A 27,883-nucleotide genomic window follows, 5' to 3' on the forward strand; every position below is an offset into this window, starting at 1 on the left:
CTCATCCCAAAAAGTAAATACGTAGGGAAGGTAATAAGTTTGCCAGATATTCATGTCATGGAATGATTCATCAGAGTGTACTTGCACTGAAGCTTATGCACTGCTGCTTGATCCTGACAATCATTTCATGTGGAGATATGTGGAAGCATCTACTTAATCTTCCTGGATTGGAGAGGTTTTGCCAGTGTCCTGAGTGGGAGGTTCCGTCCTGTTCATGAGGAGTGCTCCTGCCCTCTGATACGTGACAATGAAATTTTTGTACTCAAACACTCCAAATACCAAATGCATGTTTTTGATGTGTGCCCTTGTGCCCATACATGGGGAAAACGAAAGAGGCTCTATTCTTGTACCCTTTAAGCAGAAGGTTATTAAAATGTGAAGTTCACAGTTAAAGCTGTAAAGCCAATTTCATAACTCATGTAGTAATGTTCCCTCTATTTAATAAGGCTATTCATTTATCTGCAGCAGCAAATTATAATTTTTGAGCATTTAAGTAATACTTCCACTTGGCTTCCAGTTTACGAGGCAATTTAGTATTTCCCTGGGCTCACTAATGCTGACTGTACACAACATCTGGTGTTGGGCATTTAGTCAGCATAGAAGCTTGAACAAAGTCATTGCTATTTTGTGCACAATATGGGAATGTTTCCTTTTAGATATCTCCCCTTTGCTCAGCTACATACAATGCTATTGGAGCACACACAATTCTAGCAAACAAATCCGAAAAGAATGTATTAATCCAAGTGAGTTATATAGGCAGCCAACGTCAGGAACACCTGGCCCAAAGAGGACATGGTGTCAGATTTCTAAAGCTGGCCTGAACTGGTCACCATCTCTTCAAAAACACCAAAGGACTTGATGTCTTCCCTGGATAATGGGAAGTATTCAGAGGAATCAGGTGCCTTTAAGAAAACTGTTTCAGAAGGATCCATTGAACAAGAACTGGTGATATTTTTGTTTAGCTCTAAATGATTTGAAGATGATTTTTTATGATCCTAAAGCTGCTTTGGTTTTCTTTTTAAGTCAGCTCATGCAATGAAAGATATTGCTCCCACATATAAACCTCTCATTTGTGGTCTTAGACTATGGCCATTGGGATGGTTAGAGCTGGAATCCTCTGTGGACAGCAGAAGTTCCTTGACCCCATCCACTTGCCATTATGGTTGTTGAAAATCTGCCACTGTAGCTGATTCCATATGACAGAAATATCCTGTTTGTAATAGTCCTTTTCTCAAATGGATTCTTCTTCAGCTAAAAGCCCATTCTAGCCTCCGTTATTTCAGGATATTTCAGAGCATGTTTTTTCTAGGATATTTCAAGCATTTTTGAGGCATTTCCTTTAGGTGGCAGCAGGAGTACAAGAATATTCAGCTTTCGTGGTCCCATGTGCTACTGAGATTGCATGGCTTTGTGCTGAAGAATGTAAACCCAGTTTTACCACCTTTTCATACCTAACAGACATGGAAGTTTATTTTCATTATTAGAGCAACTTGCTGATGAGCTGAAATCATGAGTCAAGACCCTGTCACCTGTCTGGGCAGTCCTTTGGGTCTCTGCATGTAATTGCTATGACAGTCTGGACACTTAACAATGATGGAAATGATTCAGGCCCTGCTTAGGAGGTCTATCTGGACTTGGTATTGCCTACACATAACATTGTGATGGAGTGTGAAAGGCAAGGAGATGGAGAGGAGAATTCTCAAGATTGTGTTGCATGTTCACCTGTTTTAGGAGTTGAGGCAAAACTGTTAATACGCTAAATGCAATTGCAGTAGAGCTGCTGAACTGCAGAATTCCCTATTTCTGGAATAGTCCTAGTTTTTGCTTATCTGCTGATAGGCCAAAAGATATTTCTCCATACCATCCCTCATTTTCAGATTCTTTTCCCTCATGTTTGCTTTGGAAGAAAATTCTCAGCTGATGTGTCCATCACATTTCCTGGGAAGCTTATGGTTTGCTTGCAAGACAGAGAAACCTGCAACATCCTTTTGCTTTGAACACCAGTATATTATGGGGTCTCTCGGGATGAGGAACTGTCAACTTTGAACTCCATAGAATGCCATTCAAGCATTTCAATCCAGCTGTAAATGAGCCAGTAACTCTGAGTACTGAGGGGCACCTGTCTCAGGGCAGTCCGGCCTTGGGCTCATGGGAAGTAAGGTAGAGGCTGAGCTTTGGCTGTTGTCTCTCCCACACCTGAAGTGACTGATGTGGGATCTAACTGGAGATCCTTGGCTGGGGGCCTCAAGTGATTGCTTGTATGCTGCTGTGTAAGAGCCTGCTCTGGTTCAGACCCTTGTACCTTCTGGACTTGTTAGGCTCAGACCCCCTTTGTCAGTCCTGCTCCAGAGGAGAAATGATGTTTCTCCTGTATGTTGGTCCCATGCCTTCTCATGAAGACTTCGATGTGGCCTCACCTTTTTGAGAAACAACCAGATACACCTGTTACAATGACTTGTGAAAGCTATTGGTACAATTCCCAGTATCCTGATGTTCTCTGTCATGCTCAAACCTCCTTCCATTCATCTGTCAATGAACAACTGCTGTTGCCTCCCACCCTCCTGGAGCCTGGCCATTTGTCTGGCTTTTATGGTGAGTAAATAATATGCTCAGTTATACGTCTGGAAATAGTGTTCTGTACAAATTCCTGGGGCAATCAATATACAGAGCTATTTTATGTTAGAAATAGCTTGTTCCAAATGGCCATATATATCTTTATTATACTGTAAATTCTCACACTGTCACTGGAAGCCACATATGTCTTATTGCAGAGCAATATTTGGTTGCAGAGCAAGCTCCTTCCCTCCTATTTCCAATTTTTTCTCTTTCTTTCCATCCACCTGAATCAAGGCTTAGGAATTGACTGAACTCTCCAACACACCCCAAAATCTCCATCTCTTTCTAATGCAAATGTCCTTTCTCTCCTTGAAGGCCCCACTGAAGCTCTCTTCCAAAAAAAACCCAGATCAGTCTTTGAATGTCCATGCCCTATTGTCTTACTTATTTTGGTCATGTTTCTTCTGTCAAAATTAATTCTATGGCAAAATCCTTGAGAGCTCGAAGCCAGCACTGAGCCCTGCTCTCCCAGGTGCTGTACACAGAGCATAATATGGCTTTAGTAATCTTGAATCCTCTGGTTATGGTCTCTCTGTATCTGGGGACTAGTCTGAAAGGCTTGTGAAAGATAAAAATGTGAGACCTGGGCAGTCAGATATAGTGAAAATAGTTCCAGCCACATCATGGAATATATAAAAAATGCATTCACACTATGGTCAGGGATGAGGAGATTGGTGGTTACTGCCCCTCAGCAGCTGGGGGGCTGCTTCGCAAATATGTCCATAAGCTAGAAAATATCTGGCAGTGGTATAAGAGAGGATTTTGGTAAATGTGAGTCTTTTCTGTAGGGAAAATGTAAAAAAATTGTGAGAGGCAGAGTGTGGTGATACAGATAGAAAAACGAGAGTCTTCACACATAGGCACAGATGCTGTTCCCCTAGAAGCACTCTTATTCTCCTTCCTGTGATGGGGAAATGAAAGTTATTTGCAGGGTTAAAATTATGGGCATTGGAGACAGCAAAATAAACAATAATGGCTTGGAGGGAAGACAGGAAGATGAAGCATGGCTGTGCCTTGGGGACAGTCACTGCTTGCACAGCATGTCTTGCTGCTGTACACCATCTCAGAGTGAGTCCTACCTTCAGAATTTGAATTACTTTAGGGGAGATATTTCTTTTTTACTGTTTTAGCCCTGTTGTTCCCAGAGAGAGGGAGCAGGGCTTGTCCTGCTCTGGCACAACTGGAGCAAAGGTCTGGTTAAATGAGAGCCAGAAACTGCCATGAAAGAGAGGGATGATACTCATGGGAGGAACATGGGTTGTGGTTTATTATGGGTCTCAGTTAAGTGCAGAAGAAAGAAGTTTCTTTGCAAGTCCAGCAGATTTGAGCAAGTTCTGAGGAGGCACTAAAATGTCTTTCTGGGAAACATTTTTTGTTTTTCAGAATGAGCATGGATATCAGGTGCATCCATTTCACAGGGCTGGACCTGGGTGGAGGGGCTGAAACATGGCCCACAGGTCTGGGGCTGAGAAGTTTCTTCCCATCCAGTAAGAAGTGCCCTTGGAATAAGGGTATTTCTGTATGCCAGGAGCTGGTGCTCTGCTTAGCACCAAGGCACCACATCTTGAGCTGTGGAGATAGTAGTTGTGACTGAGTCAACCTTGGATCACTGCTCTCAGGGAAGATGTGCTGCCAGCTCCATGGCCTGACAGAAAGGGGATTAGTGAAGCTCCTCAGCATGGTTATGTGACATGTTTAGGAAGGCTGTTTGTAAAGCCTCAGCCCCTGGGACAAGGTCCACATTCCTGTGAGCATCATCTCCCTAACCTGTACAAGGTGTGAAACCCCCCCACAGCTCCCTGAAGGCCAGCACTGCTTGTGTGGGGAGGCAAAGCTCTGCTGGAAAAGCCAATGTAATCCTGCAACATGAAGTCACAGCTGGAGGCAACAGGCACATCCTTTTCCGTGACCTGATTGATTTCAGGGCCAGCCTTGGTATTGAAGATGTCACAAAAAGTTCTTTCGAGGGAGTCTTTAGAGAAATCTTTCCCCCTTGGTCTTCTGTTAACTTGCCTGTGATAATACATCTGCAGTTGCTATCACTGTAGAGCTTGCTTAGAAGAAGAAGAAAAAAAAGAAAGAAGAGAGGCTGCTGTTCATCTTATTGACCGTTTATTCACTTCTTTAAAAGTAATTAGGAGTTTAATCAGAGTTTCTATGGATTTTTGGGGGAATCTGTAATTAAAATCTGCACAGTCAACTTGCATTATATACTTAACCTTCTTCCAGAGCTGCTCAAATATCTTTAATATTCTCACATCCACTAATGGAAACTGTCAAGTACCTCAACATAAAAATGAGCAGCAAATCCCCTGCAACAGGCTGCCAAACTGCAGCCCCCAACAGTCTTTTTGTTGTGAGGGAAGGTGCTCTGTGATAACAGCCCAGGCTGTAGGTTAACAGGCCTGATCGACTCCAAGCTGATTTTTCTCTAATGAATAGAGATGTTTCTTTTCATCAGCATAGAGTGCAGCGTATGGAGAGGGGGAAGGGAAGCAGAAGGAAAAAAAGCTGTCTGACTATGTAGGGATAGAGCCAGTCTCTTGATAAGCTTTCAATTAAGAGCAGATTAAAATTAGGTTTATCTTTTCCTGAAAATGGCAATGACGTTAATATAATAATACAATGTAATAACTTAATAACCCAGTTGGAAGTGACTCATCCACATTGGAAAGATCACATTTTTGCTGCCTCGTTCTGGGAAGGTTAAGTATGTCCATCCCTCATTCCTGTAGGTGTGCAGGCACCCATGGGGAGAGGGAAAGCTGGACAGTAATTCACAGCCTGGCTGCTTCTCCTCCTGGGAGGTTTGGTGTGACTGATAAGGGAGATTCATGGTGCAGAAGTGTGTGATGGGTCCATTTGTAGAAACAAGTGTTGAGGCTCAGCAGAGTCCTCCACTGCCTCATCCTCACTGCTTACACAATCCCATTGCTCCACCAGGGACAGGACAAAGACCCAGAACTTTGAGGCGTAGCAGCTGATGTCTGGCATTGCAAGGAAAAGATCTGGAATCAAACGCCTCCAGCTGTCTGCTCCTTACTTCTCAGTCCAGCCTGTCACATGTATGAAGGACTATGAAATCTGCTGGCCATAGTGGGGGTTTGTTCCTTCTGTTCAGGTAAAGCTAATAAGTTTCCTGTGCCACAGGAGACTGTGTGTGTAAGCTGCCTTGTGCAGTGTTTGCTGCTCTGAGCTCAAGTGTTGATTCCTGAAATTAACCCAGATTTACATCTGAGAAGAGCCTGACTGAACTGGTGTCCTGGGAGAGTGCAACCACTCATTCTGCTCAGGCTGGATGATCTCAGATGTGCCATTTGGCTGCAAGGACAAAGCTGGTAAATCCATTCCTGCAGTCAGGAGATCTGATTTGGCTGAGGATGATTTGCTCATCTCTTTTCATGGGGTGATCAGCACTAGCTGGTAACTTGTGTGTTGGACAAAGAACTTGTGTCTATGCCCATATAACACTGCAAGGTGTTATATGGGGGAGGGTATAAAACACTTCTACTCTCTTGTCATGAAGGTTGTCGTCATTGTCTTGATCCAGAGCCTGAGCTTTACCTATGAGAAATGATCAGATTAAATTAGTTGTCTTACTAGAGCACTCAAGGCCTCTAAATAATAAAGTGCAATGATATAGTTATTTTCAACTGATGATGTCTAAGCACTAGATATGGCACTCAATGCCATAGTTTAGTTGAGGTGTTAGGGCATAGGTTGGACTTGATGATTTTGTAGGTCTCTTCCAAGCTAGTCATTCTGTGGATTCTGTGAATTAGTCATTGTGATTTTTTGTGCTGGCTACTGTTACATGTTGGAGATTTCCTGCACTTCAGCATGTCCATGGCTTGCTTGTGTTCTTTGGTTTATTTAGCTGAGAACAATGAATTAAAGCAGCTTCCCAGTAAGACGCCTGTGTCCAAATGCAAAACCCTTCAGGGAAGTATTTAAAGCAGCTTCCCAGTAAGACACCTGTGTCCAAATGCAAAACCCTTCAGGGAAGTATTTACTGATTCCTGACCTCTAATATGGGTTTAACCATTTATCTTTTGAGTTGAGTGATTCACTACAATTGACTGCAGGATGGGTCTGCTCAGTCCAGTATAGGTGCAGGGCAGACAAGTTCAGTGGTAAAGAAAGTGAAAAACAACAAAAAACAACTGAAGCAACAGCAAAATGCCAGGAGAAAAAAGGAAATGCCTGGAGAAAGAAGATCTCATTTCTTTCCCTTGGTATTATGGCCTGGGATTTTTTTATCAATGAAATGGAGTGTATAGAAATCTTTGGTGTTAAAACTCTAGCTTTAATTCAGAAATGCCTCTAATGACCGAAAAGTCATCCCATGGAGAGTGACAGCCCAACAGTAATGTGACCATGACTAACCTGGTTCCTTGTGGTCTTCCCTTTCCCACTTCTGACCATGCAGCTGGGGATTTTAGAGTGGGAAAAGAAAACTTTGCAGCCTGTCCAGTACTGCTTGAATGCTCTTCTTCTTCAGTTATTTGGGGATAATGAAGATAGCTGTTTCTTCTTTGGTATTGTGCTGCTTTAGAATGTTAAGGTGTGTGCTGCTTTTGGGTACTTCTGTGTCCCATCAGCCATGTCCCATGTCCAGTAGGACAACTGCATAAAATTTTTAACACTGTCAAGGAAAAATTAAAAGCATGGAACATTTTGCTATACAAGTCTAAGTTTTATTGTAGCAATGATATAGGCTATTTTCTTGGACTTTGACCTGTATTATTTTTGCCTGAATTTGAAGCAGTTATTTTTTAATAGTTTTCCATTGACTAACACAAGAGGCTACCTGTAAAATTGTAATAGAGAAATTCAAATGTCACACTTGATAGAAAAATAAGGCATTCGTACTGAATATCATAAATAGGGAAATTTAGCCTTTGACAGCAAGAACAAGCTCAGCTGATTGTGGATGTTTCTGAAGATGCTTTTTAGCTTTGTACCCTTTCAACAGCATAGTCAGGACTGGACCTCCTACTTTTTTGTGTGGAAGCTCCTTGTCTTTATTCCTGAGCAGCCAAGGCTAGCCAACATTGGTAACCGTATTCAGTATTCAATAAATGGTGTTTATTGTTGTTGGAAAAAAGTAATTCCCCTTCTGGCAGTGAAGAAGGTGTGACTTGTAAACAGAGGTCTAGAAGCAGTGCTGTGCCTGCAGATACAGCAAGGGTTTGACAAAAAGGCAGCAGAGCTGGATTTAGGTACGTGTTGGTGTGCAGGAGCAGAACAACCCTGTCAAAATGCAGACTCTGCTTGCTGGAGCCACTGCCCTGGATGAGACCTTGCAGAAAGGAGTCACCGTGCAAAGTATTTCAAGTGCCAGAGTTCCCAGCCATTCTTACTAACAGGGAATTCTCCAAATTACATGGGATGGGAAAAGCATCCTGCCTAAAGCTTTGATATAATTTCAAATGTGAAGTGTCTTTAAGAAAAATGTCCTACACTGGACATGTCCTAGAGACTGAGATGCCCACTAAAGCTTGTCACATAAGTCACAGCTGTTTTCCTTTGAAAATTGCTTGTACACTGAGATCAGTGTTCTTCCCAAGCATCACCACTCACCTGGCACACTTTTGCAGGTTTTCAGCTCTCAGGAGGCTTTACTCTGCTCTGATCTCCCACCTGGGGTTCTCTTTGTCATTAATTTCCTCTGGCACAGAAGCACCTGAGGTACAAACTCAGAAGCTGGAAGAGCATTTGGGATTGTGGCATTTGCCCTGTTGCTGCATTTTTCTCCTGAGTATCTTTGGCTGCAGTTGAAGGCAGGCTGTTGATCAAAGTGGACACACATCTGTCCTGGTAATGCTGGGGTTTTTTAGTTGTTCTTATTTTCCTAACCCACTGCTTTCCTACCTGCTGTCTGTGCTCTGTGCTGAGAAGCTGATGGAGGATATACCTTGGTCTCTTCCCTAATTTGAGTCTGACAGCATCTACAGGTGGGATGTGGAGAGGGCAGTGAACATTTCAGGTACTGGTTCTTGTCTTCCAGTTTATGCAGCAATTCCACTGGAGAAGCCTTCCTTTCTTAAATGTAAGATTCTCACAATAACTGCAGATATTGTGGATTGTTCATTGTAGCATTTATCTCCCTATGTGTGCAGCTAGCTCCCTGCCTGGAGCCTGGCAGGCCCACTACTTAGTTGGGATATAGATGTTTAGTCTGTTTTAATCTGATCCTCACAAATCAGTCCCAGAAGCCATTTCTGTTGCCTTCCTCCCAGTGTCATGCAGTTTGTCAATACCCAGCCTGCTGCTGGGGATTTTAAAATGTATATGTGTATTTTTAACCAATCAGTCTCTGCACTGGGCCCTTGGAGAGCAGAAACTGAAGGCTGTGTACGGGGAGGTGAAGCTGGAAAAGGAAGGAAGATCCACCAGGATGCTTGCTGTCTCTGACTGACCCCATTGAGGACCTGCTTAGAGCCCATGCCTTGTTTGGAGCCTGTCACCTCAGTCATTGGGGAGCTGCTGGAACAGGCTGGGAACAGGCTGTTCTAGTGCCAGTGGTGCTACACAAAAAGGCATTCACAAATAACAAAGCTCTGAAACACCCTGAAAATAAGTGTCAGCAGCTTGAATTGGGGTCAGTTGTGCTGTGGTGAGAAACAGGCCAGGCTGGGGAGCAGGGAAAAGATCTCCCCTTCTTCTGCCTGCCTGGGAGAAGGGGATTACAAGGCAGTGGGGAGCACACCTGCTCCTGCTGACTGTCCCTGGGAAAGCCAAACAATGATAGGGTCCTTAACACTGCTGCAGATTAGGGTCTGGTCATCCTGGTACTTGTCAGACCATGTGGATACCCGAAAAAGAACATCCTCCCATCAGCAGAGCTTGGTTTCCTGACGCTGTGGCAGGCACACAAATGCTGCCCACAGACCAGCAGTTCATGTAGCTTTCTGACTGTCTGCAGTGCCCTGAGCAGCCATGGACAAGTTGCCACCTTACTGTCATGCCTCACTTGCATGCCACCTTGCACTATGCCTCAGTTTCCCCTGTTTATGTCAGGATATTAACACCATGGGGAGGGAGGAGGTGATAAGCGTTTTTGTATCATTATGGCTGTCACTGCTGAGGGGCTGCTGCTGCCAGAGAGAGAGAAAGGAGGTTGATTTTGAGATTAAGGCAGAAGGATACTTGCCTTTGCCATTAAACTAGTGGCTGACTCTGGCTACATGACACTACCTCTTAATGCTGCTCCCTTACAACAGGAAGGAGGACCCCCACAAGGGTCCAAGCAGCACCAGGGCTCTTTAAGCTTAGCTCTGTACCAGCCTGTCTGTGGTCCCCCTTTGAAGATACCATGTCTCTGGCTAAAGAACATGCTCCAAGTCGAGTCCTAGGGACCCACCACAGCAGGCTATGTAAAACACTGGCTTTCCATAGACTATACTTGCTGCATGAGTCAACTTTGAGGAAAGAAGATAATATTTTTAATGCTGAACTGAGTGGGAGCAAAGCCTGCTCCTGTCTCCCAGGTATTGAATAACAACTCGGCTGCTAAGGGACTTTGCTAGCAAAATTGCTCTAAAGTGCTGTGTGTAGGGCTGAGCCACCAGTGCTATCTGCTGTAAGACGCGTGGTGCAGACCTGAGAACACATGGGATGCAGTGTTTCTGTTCCCCACACTGGAGTGGTTAGTAAGTGTGCAGATACCAGCTGGACAAGTGTTCAGGATTCATACAAGTGCCATCACCAAATGCTGTCTCCTGAAACCCTGGGGCTGCTTGGCAGCAAATAAAAGAGAGCAGATGCCCGTATGTTATTTCACTGGTCAAAGTGGGGAGAACAAATTGAAGTGTCTATTTTAGCACACTGAGACAGCTGCGCTCCTCTCAAGCCAGTTCCTGAGGAGTCACCTATCCATGCTTGATGGAAGGGAAAGCATCTGGTGTAGCAACAGCCAGTTAGCCAGAAGTGGAGGAGCTGGCAAAGGCTTCCTGCTGTGGAAATCTTTGGATGACACCTTGGCAAAGACCAAGGGACAGATGGGAGCGCTGAGCACTTCCCCCTAAGCAGTGTCAGGTGCCTTTCATGCAACTGTCAAGTGCCAGGTGAGAGGGGGCTGTGACCTACACAATGGGGCATTTTAGGGCTCAGCTGTAGTGGGTGTCAGGCACTGAGTAGGATTTGTTCACTGTTGATTATGACTCTGAGTTACCATCAGCAGAGTGAACATAGCTACTGGAGCAATCTTCAGCTGCTTCCTTGCAAAGGCAGTCAGTTACTTAAAGAACCTGTAGTGATTTTTAAAGAGTACAGATGTATTAAGTATATCATGCTACTGTTAAGCCTTGGTGCACTCTGGAAAGGTCTGTCATTGTTATTCTTCTGTTAGCAAAATGAGGCTTAGGAAGTTCAACTGACCAGAATCCCAACAGATTCTGGAATGAAGAGAAAGTGGAAAGGTAGAGGTGTTGTCATACCTTACCAGAGGCATTAGAAGTGATGGTTGGATGTTCTTAACTGTGCTTCTTTATTTCTAACATAGTTCTCATAATAAAAAGGAATTTTGAAATTGGGGAAAATGATACTTCAGTGTTAATAGATTCTAATAACCAAACTGATCAGAGGATGCAATCCCTCCCCATATATCTACATAGATGCTGAGCATATTTCCCTGTTTCAGCATACAAAATACTGTTGTATTCTGTATGCTGTGATTCTCAGTGTTTTCTTTTACCCCTTGCTTAGAGTGGTTTATATTTCACATAACATGACTTCAATTTAATTAAACCACACCAGCTCTAACCTGAAGTTTCCCTTACTTGATGTTTAGGAGCTTAGACTTTGGAATAAGTTCAGCCTGTGATATGCACGGGTGCTCCTGGGCTGTTCCTCTGTGGTCCAGAGCTGGGAAAAGTCACTTTATTAACAGATTTTAATTTCCCAAGCAGTGTGTACCTGTCTCCTGATAAAGTTCTTATGGATCCACAGTCAATAAAAGGTTGCACGTGATTGTTACAAAGTGCTGACTGCTTTAAGACAAAAGAATAATTCCTTTTCTTTTCCATGTGAAAACAGGTCCCACAGATGAAGTGCTTTGCTAAAGGTCCCTCAAAAAATGTAAAGCAGACTCAGGAGATGAACCCAAGTCACCCGACATTCCACCTTAGCCAAAATGCCTACTTGCATTGTGGGAAGCTTGGCAAGAAATAAGGGTAATGAAACTGCCCAGCTGCCTGGGAGACTGTCTCTGCTACTATACAGCAGGTAATCCTTTAGATTTAAGAAACAACATAACTTTTAAGGAGGAAATTTACAAAATATGTCATCTGAAGACATTGCCATGTTTAATGCATTTGCTGCCAGTGATTTTCTTTCCCTTGCTATACTGTTTACAGAGCAGCTGGTGCAGAGCTGTTGAGCTTGCTATTGAAGATGAAAGGCTGCTTGTTTTTCAAAGTCTTTTGTGCCTGTTTGCTCCTAACTGGAGCTGTCAGTGTAGATGTTTTTTATTTCCTTTATCACTATAGGTCTGAAGTCCCTTCTTTAAAGATTTCCTCAATTCAAAGAAAGATTTCTTTTGCCCTAAGTCCCAAAAGACCTGAAGGGTCTTTACTCTTTTGTTTGGGCTGAAGACTCCACAGGCAATGCCAGTGCCTTCAAAGGGTTGCTGAAAACCTTTAACCTGCAGACAGCCAATGTCCCAGCTGAAGCCCTTTGATGAAGGCATGAGGAATTCAGTCTGTTCTACTCATGTCTGTGGCCTGGGAATGAGAACACCCCTCTTGAGCTATATAAATGCAATGGAAATCTTCCAGTGATTATTAATTAGTGGTGTTTACAATAGTACATAAAGGATGGAGCTTTTCCTCTCAAAACAGCCACAAAGAGCATACGTTAGGTACTGTACAAATCCCCACAGCAGTGCTCACTCAAGTTGCTTAAAAGCCAAGTAATCAAGGCTGCAGAATCTTCTCCATTCCAAAACTGAGGCACTAAAGTTATGGAAGGCCAAGTCATTTGCCCAAGACCATGACAGGAAGATGAGATAAAGCTGAGAATTGAAACCAAGGTACCTTGACAACCTGATTTTTGTTTTGTGCGCCACCTCTCATGCACTGATATAGGCTGAATTACAGGGTTTACTCTCTTCCATATAGTCTGTCTGCTGGTAGTTCTGGTACTTTGGTGAGGGAGTTATCTTAGAAATCTCTCTGATCAATCATTAAATCTTCATGATCTCACTTTTTTGAAATGTTTTAGCCAATGAGTTTCTCTCAGAGAAGATCTGGTCTACAATGGCAGTCTGAAAGGCAGTCCCTGTGATGCTCATTTCAAGCATTCAGCCTTCCCACCCAGCCTGCACCACCAGGGCTATCAGTCACTCAAACCAATGCTCCTACCCAGCAACGTCACCCAACTGGAAAGCAAGTCTATGCAAATCTCATAATGAAGCTGTACTGAAAAGCACTGGATCCTGAGTGCTCTCCAAAGTGCTCCTCATCAGTGCATTCAAGTGACTTTCTGACTGATGAGATGTTCTTCAGCTAAATGTGCTTTTCATTTTTAAATGTGTTTTCTGTAAATGATCCACAAAAGTGATTCCAACTGGTATTTTTCATGTTGCCCTCTAGTCCTGCTGCCAGCTCCCTGTCCTTGCTGACCTGAGTATAGCCCTGGAGAGGAGCTGCAGTGGAGCTGATTGTGAGCTGTGTAGGGTTGAAAAGCCCATAGTCCAGCCACTCTGATTTTAGCTGAAGGGGAACAGTTGCAAAGGCACACTGTTCTCAATGGCCAGAGCAGATCTTGATGTTCTTGTTGAGCAGTTGAAACACTGAGCAAGGACTGAATCAATACTGAATGTGCTGAAACCAAAGTAAGAATATCTCTACATACATTTCCAGTTTTAATGGTCTCCACTTAGCAGAAATTGATAGCACCTGGATGCCAGGAGATCCAAGCAACTCTCTGCTTGCTCATATAAAGTGTTTTCTTCCTGGTTTATTTCTTAGGATAGTGTACACAGCGAAGTCCATGCAGAAGGCACACAAACTTCTTCCTTCTTTGCTGTTTGGGATTCATTAGAGAATTGAGATTAGTCATGCATGAATGTGAGGAAGGTGACATTGCTGCCAAAGAAAACTACATCTCGAGTTTCAGGTCACCAGAGAGCTGTGTAAAGAGTAACCGAAATGTATATAGTTATCACTGAAGGTGACTGACTCTTAGTAGGGCATGTCGTTCATAGTCTCACAGCTGCATTTAGAAAAATTGCACAATATCAGTGCAAAAAACATTCACCAAACCCGAAAGATAGCTGCAGTCACATGGTAAGTCTGCTCAGAACTGGAAAGTTAATGTGAATCTTACATTCTAGAGCATTGCCCTCACTTGGCTTTGTCAAACAGCCTGATCTAAGAATGGCATGAATTCTATACCTGATTCTGTTACCAACTTTGCTGATTTCTATTCTAAAAAAGGTTTGTTGCTTTTTATTTTGTAAATTTTAATATTTTCAAAAAATATCCCAAGTGCACTAAATATATCATCTTTTGCTACAGAAACCTTTATGACCTGATAATTAAGAGATTGATCACCCCCAGCAACAGACATAAACATTTAAACAGTACATAACTGTTCTCTGTACTAATGCAATAAAAATGGGTTTACTTTTACGGTGGTAATTTTAGCAGCAGTCTAAATCAACACCCTGTTGATAATCAGACAAATTTTCCTTCAAAGAGAAATTCAGTGCGAGTGACCTTGTTAGTATTATGGGCACATTATTGTCTCCACTTTCCTCAATCAGCTTTTATTCATGCTTTTACAATAGGTGTAAATTTTTATATTTCCTTAGGCAAGCAGAAGAATGAACTGAACATCTAGAAGATTACTTAAAATAGGTTATGGTGATAAGAAATAGACAATCCTGTACAATGTTGAAAAGGTCAGTGGATTAGAGTGCTGATTTCTGCAAATGGGCAGCCCTGCTCTGCTGGGGCTGGCAGGCATCTGAAAAAGAAAAAAATTGATCGGGGGCTGTTCAAAATCTGGTGGGATGTTTTCTGTATGGATGTGTTAGGGAATTTGGGAGGGAGAATGGTGGGAAAACATTTCTGCAGTATGAGGCACAGCCAGTGGGTGAATGGTGTCTGAAAAAGGAATCGTGTTTTGTGAGGTTGAGGGCTTACGCCTGTGTCAGACCTAGGCTCCCTCAGCTGTGCCTTGTCTTCATCCCTCAGCCCTGGTCTGCCTTGTAGGTATAGAAGAAGTGAGGAAGCCCAGGGAAGTGGCTTTGTACCTTTGTGTATGATACAGCCACAAACGCTGCCCTGGGTTGGATGCTCTCAAGCAGTAACAAAAATGTAGGGCAGCCAGTTTTATTTTTCCATTCTCTTGACAGTGTTGCTTTAAAAAGTTGAAAGAAATCAGTGAAATATTTCTGGGCTAAATTTTATGAGTGCTCCTGTCAAGGACATGCTTGTTGCTCCGCATGACTGTTTCCAAAGCTGTACTGGCTCTGACAAGTAACATCGTGGCTGCTTTCACTTGCATTGTTTCCAAGGTGGAGCTTTTATTTTTCCTGTTTTCTAAATCCAGCCAAAGGAGTTTGGGTCAGCCACAGGATTCCTGTTCCTCAAACCTCTCTGTAGAAACTCCAGATGGATTTATTTTTGTGGTTGATCTGAGAATCACCCTTTTCCTTATATCAGGACAGTAATTCCTGTTGGCTCCAAGGAGAATCTGTTCACTTGAGTATCTAGATGATCATGTTAATTATGATCCTTTCTGCTCCTTTAATATCTGGATAGTACCTTGCTGGCCTCTTCTGAACCAAGACCACTCCTAACTCAGTTTGGATGCTCCATGCAATGTGTTGCTCATGCCTGGCTAGGGACAGCTGTTCTGTGTGAATGGCTGCACAGAAGAAAATGCTGTGGTCCTGAGCATGTTCCATCTCAGATAAGAGTTGTCCTTTCAAGCCACACTCCCATCTGACTGCTGTTTTGTAAACTCATGAAATTTGGTTGCAAAGTCCTATCATTCCAGTTTTCAAGCAGAAGGAGAAAAATGGTTGTGCCAGATTCAGTGCAGCCTTAACTGAAAGTGGGGATGTGCATTACATTATTGTTGGTCTTTTTATCTCTGGTCCTTTCTTTTTTTTATGACTAGCAGGATGGCAATTAGCTCAGGTTGACTGCTCCTTGCCTGAAGGGCCATGATAATGTTTCAAGGGATGGCTTTGTGATGGCTTCTCTCTTAACATTTTAAATGTTAAGCCTCACATGTTTGCCAGAATGCAAGATTCCTCATAAATCAGTTCTTAACAGAGCAAGTTTAAATCCTGTGGTAGAAACAGCCTCCTTTTCAACCAACAGGGATGGATTCAGCTATGATCTGGCTTCTCAGGCCTGATGAAATTTGCAGGAATACCCCTTTCTTGAGCAGAGCCTTCACCTTCTTTAGTTGCTTGGTCAAATGGTTCTCCTAGCAATGATCGGATGGGTATAGCAGCCTGGTTTGCTTTGTCCCAGAGAGCTGTGTCTCCAGTCACTCTTACCTCATATTTTCTGCAGTCAGTGACAGATGGGCATGGCTTTGATACCTGTGTGGTTTTTTTTGTTGGAAGTCAAATGGAATCAGCATCTTATTTTAGATGGGCTGCTGGATTGCTGCTGAAAGGCAGTGCATCTGTACTTCATTACCAGTGGGGAAATGCAGGGCTGATTACCTTACCCATCAGGGCTAGAATGAGCATGGAGATTTCCATGGCTGACAGGAAGGAAGAAAGCCAGGGAAGGAGAATCTGTGCATCAGGGGCCTTTCACTGAAGAACAGAGAGGCAAGTCCATCTGTCAACTGATAGCCCATCACCATGGTCCTGGAATAACTCAGAGAACAAGTACTCTCCAGCTGCATGACGGGAGAAAAAGGTTAATCGAGCTTCTGTTGTGTGCCCTGAAGCCAAAGAATATTTATTTCATGGAGAACTCAGTGCTATCATATCCTTTGGGGCAGGTGCTTGGCTCTGGTGAGTGTAAGCCCATCCTTTGTCTTGGTTTTGGCTTTCTTTTGCCTTCCCGTTTCTGGCTTACCTTGGTTCATCCCATGTCAAATTACTTTCACCCTTTCTGCCTGCCAGGATGGGGAAGGGGCCAAAAATACAGTAGAGCAGAAGGTGCTGCACACACAGTTTTCAATGGCAAATACAGCCATGCAGTCCAAGCCAGTGGTCCCAAAGGTTTTTCCTTAGCCTGAAAGCAGGCAGAGAGCCTGGTGCCTTCAATGACACTTGCCCAAGAAAGCCCTTTGTGACCTGCAGCAAGGTGTTAAGTGATAGACGCCTCTCTCCAGACCATCCATCCAGCCCCAGGTGGAGAAGTGGAGCTGCTTACTGTGCCATCTAAGCTATGTTTGGCCATCCTGCCATTTGGGCAAACCTGCTTCCCCTCTCTGGCGTGCACATGAAAACCAACTGCCTCAGGCAGTCACCCAATGCATCTGCCACAGCTTTCATTGACATGGCTAGAGTCATCTGTTCTGCATGAATGGGGCTGACCAGCATCTGGACAATCTCTGAACCCCTGGGATCTGTTGTGAAGGGCAAGTGACCAACCACTCCAACAGCCTGACTATAGAGCAGAATTTAGTAGAGCAATGGCTCTGCCCTGGCATGGTTCCCTTTGAGCTTTCAGCTCAAATGAGTTGGGCTCCTTCCCCAGTTAAAACCACCTGAATCCACAGTGTCCAGCAGAGTCACGATATCTGTCACGTAGGCAGTTTTTTGGGTGCCTGTGGCTTTAGATTCAGTGGCTCTAGCAGCCAGCACATAGCTGAGGTATCTGAGAGTCTGCTCCAGCAAGGCAGGGCTGGATGGGGTGCACAGGTGGGGCAGATTTGGCCCATGCAGGTGGCAAGTACCCACTCTTTTTGCCCTGCCCTTCCCTAAAGCAAACACAACTCCAGAGCTTGACCTTGGCTGCCTGGAAAATGAGCTGTGCTCACTGAAGAGGCAGCTGAGGCAGTGTAAACTGGTGTCGTCACCCACTGGCAATACCCTGCCTCACTGCATGTGGTTTGCCTGAGCCAGTGCTCTGTTAGTGAGGTGCAGAAGTGGAAGGAGTGTACACTGGCAATGCAGTTGTCTGTCTCTAGAAGATCTGGAAATGTACCAGTCTTAGAGACTTAAAGATGCATATTTCCACCTCACCAGAATGTCTGAGATTTAGAAGATTTTCCTATCCTGAGGCAGAACAAACTGCCTGTATTTTGAAAAGAATGAAAACATGAAAAATGTGGCTTGAGTCAGTCAAAATATTTTTGACATGTTTTGTTTCATGTGAGCTTTTATGATGTGTTTGCATATTTTTTATCTACAACAACTAAAATATTTGAAATGACATATTTGAATAATGCTGAAATTTCATTCTCTCTATGATTTCATATATAAAGAAGCCTGTATTTTTCACTGGTTTAAATGAATACCTAGTTCCTGCTTAAAAAAAAATAGATCAGTTGGTGTAATGTAAATCTACTTGATTCAATTAGAAAGAGCTTTTGAAGCAAAGTCAGGGAATTTATCTCCTGTATGATAAATGGCGTCAAAGAGGTTACCACTGGATGCAAAGTTAACCCAGGAACTAGTTTTTCCTATCTTCTAGTTCAGTTTCAAATGCTGGTAATTCTGTCTTTGGTTTGACTCAGGAAATCACTGTAAGAAGCCTCACCAAGCACTTAAGAGATCATTTGATCATGAGGCAGCAAACAGAGGTGAACCTCCTGAGGTTTTACAGTCCTAACTGCAAGCAAAGACATTAGCTTCTCATCCACTGGCAGTTGATTCCAAATCCCTCTAAAAGGCTTCAAGAAAATGTTACTGAGCTTTATCCTCAGCTAAGTTTCTGCTCATACTAGGTCTTGTAGCTACTTGACTACAGCATCATAGTGGTGCACGACCTGCTGTTGGGCAGGCTGATGCCTCCTCCAGTGCTGGCACATTAAACTGTCTGGATTTACACATATTCATATGTATTTTGATGATATGTGACACCTGTAATTGTTTCAGCAGTTCACCCTGAGGAGGGTTGAACTGAGGTGCAAGGGAAGCAGCCCTGCCTGGCCAAGATACAGGAGAGGAAATCTCTGTTGTAACCAAGAGTTAACAAACCACAGCAATTACCCAATTAAAGCTAAGCCCCTCTTTAATCAAGACAGTCAAGTTAAGAGGCCCTCGGGATTTTTGTGAGAAGGAGGAAGTCCTAATCATTGCAAAGGGAATTGCTTCTTTTTCTACCAGGCTTGAAGTTGCCCCCAAACTTGCAGATGCTGATTTTGAAAAAGAGAATCATTAGTTTTTAATAAAGATCTTGCTCCTTGGGAGGTGTGGGGATGGACTGAAAGCATTTTGCCATACAGTTTAGAGTTCATTAGTGCACCCATCAGGGAAAATGTGTGAGGAAAGTGAAATCAGATGAATATTCCTTATTTAACCTCCAAACCAGTAATTCAGGAAAAAAAGAGAAAAAGGCAATTTCTTCTAAATCTGAGTTCCAGGTGACTGCTTTTTATCTGAGCTCCATCAAATTATTCCCCTGCTAAATTTTCATTAAATAGGCTTTTTGCTCCAGCAGACACTGACTCCCTGAGATCATTTTGAAAGCAAAACATTCTGTTTTTATTGGTAATGATCCATCTTCCACCCTGGTGCTATGAGGGACTTGAGGAAAGTCTTTGTGCCTAGGTGTTAATTTTCTGCACTGAATCCCTGTTTTTTTTTCTCTGACATGGGGATGGGCAGAATGAGCTGGTTCCTGCTTGTCTCCCTGGCTGTGGGTAGGACTGGGGCACAAGGGAAAGTCATGATTCTGCCTCCACACAAGTCAAGAGGTATCATCCCTGGCCTCACACTCACTGCTCAGGCTTGTAGTTAGATCCCTCACACCCTCATTCCCACTGCAGTGTGAGATTGCAGAGAGGAGATTGTCTTCAGGCTCTGTTATGGTAATTTCTCCCTTCCTTGGTTGTCCCATGTGATTAATTTCCAGCTTTTATTTCTATGTGGCAACTACCAGACACAATTTTTCTACAGGCTCCTGTTTATTCTGGACTTACACATGGCAAGTTTCCTAAACAGCCCTTTTTAAAAACACAGATTTATTTGATTTTATTGACTCTGGTCAAAGCAGCTGTTCTGAAATCCCATAGGGATGGAGCATTAGGGGCAGACAAATGTGATGAGCTGGAGCTGCTCCACATACCAAGTGCAGCTGGTTGAAAATAGCCTTGACCATTTTATAAACTGAAGCATTGTCCAGTCCTGTTTTGACTGACCTGACATATTAATGTGCTGAGTGGACTGGGCAGAACTGCCTCAGGATTTCCCAGGTGGTTTCTTGGGGCATGTTTGCCTTGACAGATTCCTTCCTGTGCATGAACTCTGAGGCAGAAATAATTTTTTACAGAGATTTTGTATTATTGTCTGTGATTTTTATGGCAAATTGAGCTTCCTTCATGTTGTTTTGCTTCCCTTCTTTCCTCTCCTTGGTGACCTCACAGCCATTAGTGCCTGAATTCCAGCATTTATGTACTTCATTTCTTCTCTCTGCTGTCTCTGGGGAGGACTCTGCATCCATGACCCAGCCATATGAGGCTTGGGTGCTTGTACTACAGTCTGAAGGGCTGTTAATGTGGCATGATCAGACTGGGACCTATCTAGGAATGGAGAAGACCCCAGAAGTCTGTGATTCCTTGCCAGAAGCAGGAATAGAAACAAGCTTGGTTTGGGGCTTCCAGGCCCTTGCCTCTATTGTGGGACGCCTGGAAACCCCCATATGCCAAGGATTTGCAGGGTCCTCACTGTGGGAATGAGCTGGGCTCCCTGGACAGCCAGAGGCTACTGAGGTCTGCAACCCAGATATCTTCACTCCAGTGCAATCCTGCCAACATCCAAGGGGGAGATTCTTCCTATCAAACCATTTTACTGCATGTTTGGCTTCACAGGCAATGCAGAGCCTAGGTGAGAGGAGAATCAGGCCTTTAATCTCAACTGATGCAATGGCATTTTATCATGTCCTCTGAATTATTCTGCCGCAAGCATCTTGAAAATCTGGTTTATCTCCTCTAAAATGAGTCATGCACTGCTCATCAATCATCCATATTTCACAACTAACATGCCATAGGTGGTTCAGCAGCCTGAGCTGAAATTTGGACCAAAATTATTGTATTTTCTGGACCTCTGTATCTGAACCTGGGGGAAACTGCTGGTGCATTTGAGATGTTTGGGTGCTGTGGAGAGATAGGGCGTAGGGTGTTTGGTTGGGTGGCAGGTCAGCCACCTGTGTCAGGCTCTGTCCTTCCACATGCCAGCTCTCAGGAGCAGCAAATTTCAGCTTTGCAATAGATTATGCAGGCAAGACTGAAGCAAGTGAAAACTTCTTTCTCAGTTAAAACACTCAAGGTTACTTTGCCTCAGGAGCACAGGTCTACCTGCCTGGTTTGCTCCTATTTCACTGCAACCTGGACTTGAATGGCAGGGTGATTCTTGCATGAGTAGAAATTGGGGGTACCAGAGAAATGCTCAGCACTCATAGGAGGACTGGATTTTTGGAGAACTTTCTTGTCAGTCACCAAAGCCTAAATCTAATTTTATGCACTAAGCTATGAACTCTTGGAAAGTATATGGCATCAATTCTGCTTACTGATCAGTTTTGATAAGTTGGCTTGATACAGTCAAATCCTCTGAGTTGCTTTTCATTCCCCAACAGGGAATGTGAACAAAGGAAGAAACTGGAGCTGAGAGAGACCATGTCTGGCCAAGCTAGGTCCAATTTACCTGTTTTAGCTGTCTGTCCTCCCTGTATCACCAGCTGTTTGCTCTTGAGCCCTGCTCTGGTGCAAGCTGGGAAGGGATCTCACCAATAACTCTATTCTCACAAAGTCATTGAGTGGTACAGAAAATACAAAAGACTACCCTGAAATACATGAAATGAAGAAGTAAAGAGTTAATGAATCCTCAAGAAGCTTTAAGTTTGCATAGAGAAATCAGAGAGGGGAGGTTCACCAGTACATTTCTCTGGCCAAACCCACAGACAAAGATTGAAAGTCGCCAGGGACAGCAAACAGAACAATGTTCCTGTGAGGCCAAGAGTTTGTTTTGCCATTTGTTCTCTGTACGTTACCATGGAATACAACTGCTGCTGTGGGTACAAGAAGAAATAACCTCATACCCTGCATTTATCTCAGACACATCCTGAAGTTTAAACAGGTCATAGTGCTCTTCTTTTGCACTGGACCACTTGACTGCTTTCTCCATGGAAATCCCTCTGTCTGGGGACACTCTGCCGACGCCTTTGTTTGAGACTCTCCGCAGAGACCTCCGTAAGTAACATGCTTGGATTGTGTTCCTGTTCTTTCCACGTTCCCTGGCTAGGCGTGCTCAAGCAGACAGATGTGTGTGGAATGTTGGTGGGAGCGGGCTGTTCTGAGGCAATTGTCCAAAATATTCATGCAAGAGCTTCAGAATGAGAGTGCAAATCTGCACTGCAAACCTGTTTCTGAGATGTATGCTCATCCAGGTGGAAATCTGGGAAGCATGCAATGTAACCTATGTGTCCTGTTGTGCCTGCATTGCAGGTCACTTATGCTGTTAAATACCTGAAATGGTTTGCAGAAACTATGTTATAAATTGTGCTGAAAAACATATAAGCCTAAGGAAAAACCACCCCTGTTCATAGGGGGGGGAAAAAAAAGCAAAAGGTGGAAAATGAGCAAGCTGCTTTATTTTTTATGAATTAATCACCCATCTTCAGATCTGACAAAATACTCAGAGGAAGTTGGAGTCTCTTTTTGCTCTATTTTCAGCTGGTGCTTGAAGCAAAAGTGTCAGAAATCTCTCTGCAAAGCTTGTTCTAATGAGATTTCCAGCCAGTTTCGTGAATGAAGTTGGTTTGGATTAACTGTGAATAAGTTCTTGTGTAGAGAACTAGCAAAGCATGGGTTCATTGATCACAGACACTTCTGTGTGTGGTGTCTGACCCAACACTCAATAAAGTCAATAAGAAGCCTACTGGGCCAGCTTATCCAATAGCTGTGGAGCCACTTTGTGGTTCCAAAGCAGCTGAAGTCAGCTATTCCTAGAAACCTAGAAACTGGATGGGAGGGAAATTTGTTTATGGTCTATTCACCTGATTTATGGGAATTTGCATCAGACCCAGGGACAAGTTCTCTATACCATACACTGCTGATTTACAAAACTGGTGTAGCAGATGAGACCTAGTAAGAGTCAAGTTCTCATCTTTTCCTCCTCCTGTTTTGATGCCTTATTTCCCATTAGTAATTAACAGGAATGGATGTTTACTTCTTCTGGGATTGTTTAACTGGGGGGACGGTTCCAGGGCTGTCCCCTGAGGCTGTCTCCACAAGTAAAAGGTTTTTAAGTTATGCCTCTCCATTAATCCCCTGTCTGAACAATAGCAGTGGTGCTTGCTCTGAGTCCAAAGGTGTTTGCAATCAACCCCACAATGATATTCAAGGAGGGCACTGTTTTAAAAGGCTGCCTCTCCTGAAGTGTGCTCTGTGTGTTTTAAATGTGACAGGCTACATGACAGGACCTGAAACAGAGACATTTGAGGAAGCTTGGAAACTTCTGATCCTGGAGCCTGAGCCAAACCATACTTCCTGACTTTTTGGCTTGGAGTCTCTGATTCAAGCACACCATTTTCACCTGCTATCCACAGCTTTATCATTCCTGCAGAATAATCACTGTTTTTAAGATGCCTGCCTTGATATAACAATGCAGTTCTCTGCATGACAAACCCCTAAAACTCTGGTGGCTGGTAAATAAAAATTATTGAGAATGATTGTTTCCTTTGAGGCATCAATAACTTCTGCAGAAGTGTAAGGAGAACAGCTCAGCTTCCCTGAAAATTGCAAAGGAACTTTTTCTTTTTAACAAAGCTCACTTTGCTGGCTATGCAAACTCCAGCTAAGGTTCCTGGATGTCAAATTTTTTGAGGTGGAAATCCAGTACTGAAGGTTTGATGGGGCATCAGGGCTACCAATTCTGCTTGTGAGGCTGTGTGAAAAGCTAATATGTGCATTGAGAAGTAAAAAGCACTGACTGAATGATCTTTCAGGAGCTGTGGACTCAGTTCTTGTTTCTGTGCAAGAATTCGATGTGTTCTATGTGTCTTCTGTGCAGCCTCAAGGTGGTTGCTCTTCTTGTTGTCACGTGGGCTCAGTTGTTGCAGTATATGGAAGGGAGTAGGAGAGGTCAGGCCTCCATCTGCTTCTTTAAGCAGACTGACAGCCCCATGGCTTCTGCCCGGAGTGACCAGAGTCAGCAAGGAGCCAAGGCAGCAGGGCACTGTGACCCTCATCTCCCGATGTGCCGTCACTGCGCTCTCATGAAGCTGTACCACCAAACCACCGTGGAGCCAAATGCCATACAGGAGATGAGGCTTACAGGGAACATCCTTCAGGCACTGTTTTTTCTTCAGAGCTTTTATTTTAGAAAGTGGATAGTCCCCTGTTGCTTCTCAGCCTACTGGCAAAGTTACTGGGATTGGCAGTCCTCAATTTGGGGGCCAGTGCAGGAAGACAGGTTGGAGTGAGTCTGATTGAAGAGTTCTGTACTGATTAGGGCCAGATGTTATTGCTATAGGGGCAGTTAATTGAGGGGGTGTCAGTAGACAGCAGGGCACCTCTCTAATTTTCCTTCTCTACCTATTATTTAACAAAACTATTGAGAGGAAGGCTCCATTAACTATACTTTTGTCTTTAATTCTGCAACTTCAGTAAAAGCCAGTATAGGACAAGCCCCTGAATACAGGATGGAATTGGTTCTGTAATAATAATAATAATAACAACTTGCTTTCCCTCTTTGAAAATAAATATGGGTTTTAGTAGAGAGATTTAGCTGTTGCTGGCAGTCAATCAAGCAGGACAATTTGGGCTCTGAGTACTTGATTAGAATAACTTTAAGGAAAATTGCCTTCCTGAATCAAGTAAGGATCCATTAACCTGATGAAACAGAGTTTGCTTATCTGAGAGGTTAAGACTCGTAACACAGCTTGGACTGCATTAGATGAAGCTTCTTTTAGAACATAAAGTAATAAAAACACCATCTGTCATGTCTAGTCAATCAGACCTTGAATAAGAGAGGAATTATTCCTCCGACTTTACCATTATAAGATCGTCTGTTTGTTAACAATGAGAAGTGTCAGAAATGCTGAAAACTGGTTTTATGCCCTCAAATTATTTCTAGCTGCCTTTATCTTGGAGAGAATTAATATTAATCTGAGTTTATACAGGAAAGAAATATTTGTAGATGAATACAATTCCAAGCCATTCCATATTGAACCTCCTGTGATTTATTGTTAGAGGTAAAACTGAATGGGAGATAGAGGGAAAGTGCCATGTCACTGAAAGTGATTATTTCTATAAACAAATCTCTTGCAAGTTGCTGAGCACTCAAAGGCTCTTTGAAGTCAATTGAATGTATTCAATTCAGTCAAGTGGCCATCTGCATCTTAAAGGACTAACATGGTTAGATCTTCTCATGTAGTATAGGCATAGCTGGAGATTATGGAAAAGGTGTTTGCATTTTTTGGCATGGATTTATCAAAGTTATTAAATGTCACTAATGGATTTCTCTGAGAGTGTGGTCTCCTCTATAAACAAAGGAGTACTTGGAGACATGTAAAGACTGAATGCCAGACAGCAAAGACAGCTGTGGGCACAGGAGGTGAAAAGAATGGTGGAAAGTCTGTACCAGTGTATCTGCAGCACCACTATGCACCAGCTGGGGTGGAAACACCATCCCCATTTGTCACACACCACAGATGAGACTGCAGTGAATCTATTAATATATGCCACTGCCTGACACATTGGGTATGTGCCATGCTGCTGCCCAGCACATTCAGCACTGCTCTATGGTTTCTGGGTGGCCACAAGCTGGGGAACACCAGAGGGGCTTTTGTGTGCTCATGGAAAAAACATTTCTTTGTTCAGGGTTGCTGTTTGCACAAGAGAAGCACACAGAGTGTTTGCAGGTATGTGATGCGGAACTGTGTGTGGTGGGCACAACCCCATGCAAAATCCCAGGAGGAAGAAGACAGGCTGGGGATAGAGGAGGAGAATTAAAGCAAATGCCTAATTCAGTACTCAGTCACAGCCAGAAGATGTGCTTCAGTTAAGGTAATGAGACTGGAGATCTGGGAGAAAGATGGTTGAGCAGGAGGAAGACAACGTGTGCTCTGGGGTGGCATCAAGGGAAGGCTGAGCACTCCTGGTCCCACTGGTCATGTGGATCAGATGCCACTCATCTCCTAGGAAAAAAGGACCTTTTTTGGGAGTTAGCATAAGGATGAAGAGTAACAGATTAATTCTTCCTTCTATGACAGTATAACCCTTATCCCTGCCAAACTTTGAGGGGATTTGTCATGAGTGCCAGTGGAGAACAGACTGCCCTGGGCACAGGATGGCCAGAACAAAAAGAATTGTGCTACAAAGTGTTAGGGTCCCTGGAGACCCAAACTCTGTATAGTTAGATCAACACTAAAAAAGAAAAAAAAAAAAAAATCTCTATTTTTGTACCAGTTCCTCTGGGACCTGATGCAGGGAAAACCCACATGACTGTGCTTCCTCCTGGAGCTGGTGAGAGCTGCTCCCACTCACTGTGTTAGCAAATTGATCCCCATGGTCACTGCGGGGGGAGGCTGAAAAGAATGGATGGCACTGCAAGCTCGTTATGAAAATGCAGGGAAGCAGAGTTAATGAATCTTGGACGAGCCTCTAATCTGCCTGGCCCTTGGTGTTGGTGGTAGAGGAAGCTGGGTGTGGAGGATCTGATTAACATGTCAGTGGAAATGACAGACCCTAGAATGCAGAAGGTCGTATCATATCTGTCAGTGCTTGCATCTGGGAGGGGCCATTGTCAGAGAGCTGAGATTTCTGTGGATTAGGTCTGGAAGGTTTTTTTCATCAGAACAGAGGTATTTTGGGGATTTACAAGTTCTTGGTCCCTGGCAGCTTGCCTTGATGAAATACCGATTACACAATTGCAATCTGACTTAAACCATAGTCAAAAAATCAGCAGTGTGCTGGGTTATGGTGAGAGTACCCTCTGTGGGATGGCAAAGATTTGAAATTGTGCAGTGCATTATGTCTCCTGACACAAGAAAACTTGCAGAGGGCAGCAAACAGCCTGTTTACTGTGCGTGTATGGAAAAAAATACCGGAAAAACTGAAATTCATGCCTTCTCTGAGATTTTCTTAGTCCAGTAGCCAGATTAATGAATGAAACCACTTGCCCCAGATATACAGGAGATTATGCTGCTTGACACTTGTTTTATGGACAGTGCATTTAAGGTTAGGAAACTTGAAATAGTGCTCAAGGGCCTGACAAGCAATGTAGTCAGAACCAAACCCCAGGGTCCTGCTGTCACATCCTGTAGCCCCTCCTTCACTGCCCAACAGAACACCCCCAGTTCCAGGCATCCCTGTGAGCTGGCTGTGAGGAATAGACTAGTTAGAGGATTGCTGTTTTCTCAGTACCAACTGCCTCACTGAAGCCAGTAAAAGCAGCATTTTACTCAGGAGCAGGATGGGAGAGGGAGCAGGACACAACACCAGAAGAGAGCTACTGGTCAGCTGAGAGATCAGTGCAGAAAGAGAAATTCCCAAGGCAGTATCTGTCCCAAAGGCTGGAAGAGAGCACGGAGAGTAGGGCAAGGAATCCATGGGGTGGCTGAGACACTGGATGCAACTGTCTTTCAGCACTCCTCCATGCCCAGGCTGCTGCAGACTGCGATGTCTTCAGTGGCTGAGCTGTCCCTCAGAGCCTGTGGCATAATAAATCAGTAGCTGTTTCTCACTTGCTCTGATAATACTGCAGGCGGGGCAGCTTAACGGAGAGACTGCTGGCTGGCATGCAGGAGGTTTCAGCGGAATCTACCTTCATCAGGATGTGTCTTCCTTCTTTTGCTTCTTTTTGAAATGGAGGTACTGATATCTGCTCACTGAGATGCCCTGAGACCTGCTGCTGAAAGGCCCTACGTGAGATCCTGCTTCTGAAACCACCAGGGAGAAAATATGTTCTTGGGATGCCAAATGGTCCTCGGGTATTTTTCCAAGGTTCTGCCTCAACACACACATCTTTCTTCCAGCCTCAGGGAAGCACCTCCCAGCTTCTCACACCAGGAAGGGGATGACCCAGCCTCAGCTCCAGGCAAGTGGACTGGGTATATGTTTAGATTTTTCTGTTTCCAGGCTCTCTCTGATATTCAGAAGTTTTGAACAGAGAGTT

General features: G+C 43.8%; 1 protein-coding gene across 7 annotated transcripts in view; it reads left to right on the top strand.

The window, feature by feature from the left end:
• SLC15A2 (solute carrier family 15 member 2) overlaps positions 1 to 27,883 on the top strand; it is a 90,863-nt gene that overhangs the window by 17,461 nt on the left and 45,519 nt on the right. For 2 of the 7 annotated variants that reach the window (XM_086897421.1, XM_086897419.1), the window contains one exon: positions 11,656 to 11,844. In XM_086897421.1, coding sequence (XP_086753547.1) covers positions 11,796 to 11,844 — 49 coding nt within the window. In that variant the 5' untranslated portion in view covers positions 11,656 to 11,795. Of the gene's footprint in view, positions 1 to 8,304; positions 8,437 to 11,655; positions 11,845 to 14,434; positions 14,525 to 21,341; positions 21,955 to 27,672; positions 27,806 to 27,883 lie in introns of those variants that run through there. The other 5 variants (XM_086897416.1, XM_086897414.1, XM_086897418.1 and 2 more) reach the window with 5 other exon arrangements.

This window comes from Cyanistes caeruleus, chromosome 7, assembly GCF_971803275.1.
Source record: "Cyanistes caeruleus chromosome 7, bCyaCae1.hap1.1, whole genome shotgun sequence".
NCBI classification, from domain to species: Eukaryota; Metazoa; Chordata; class Aves; order Passeriformes; family Paridae; genus Cyanistes; species Cyanistes caeruleus.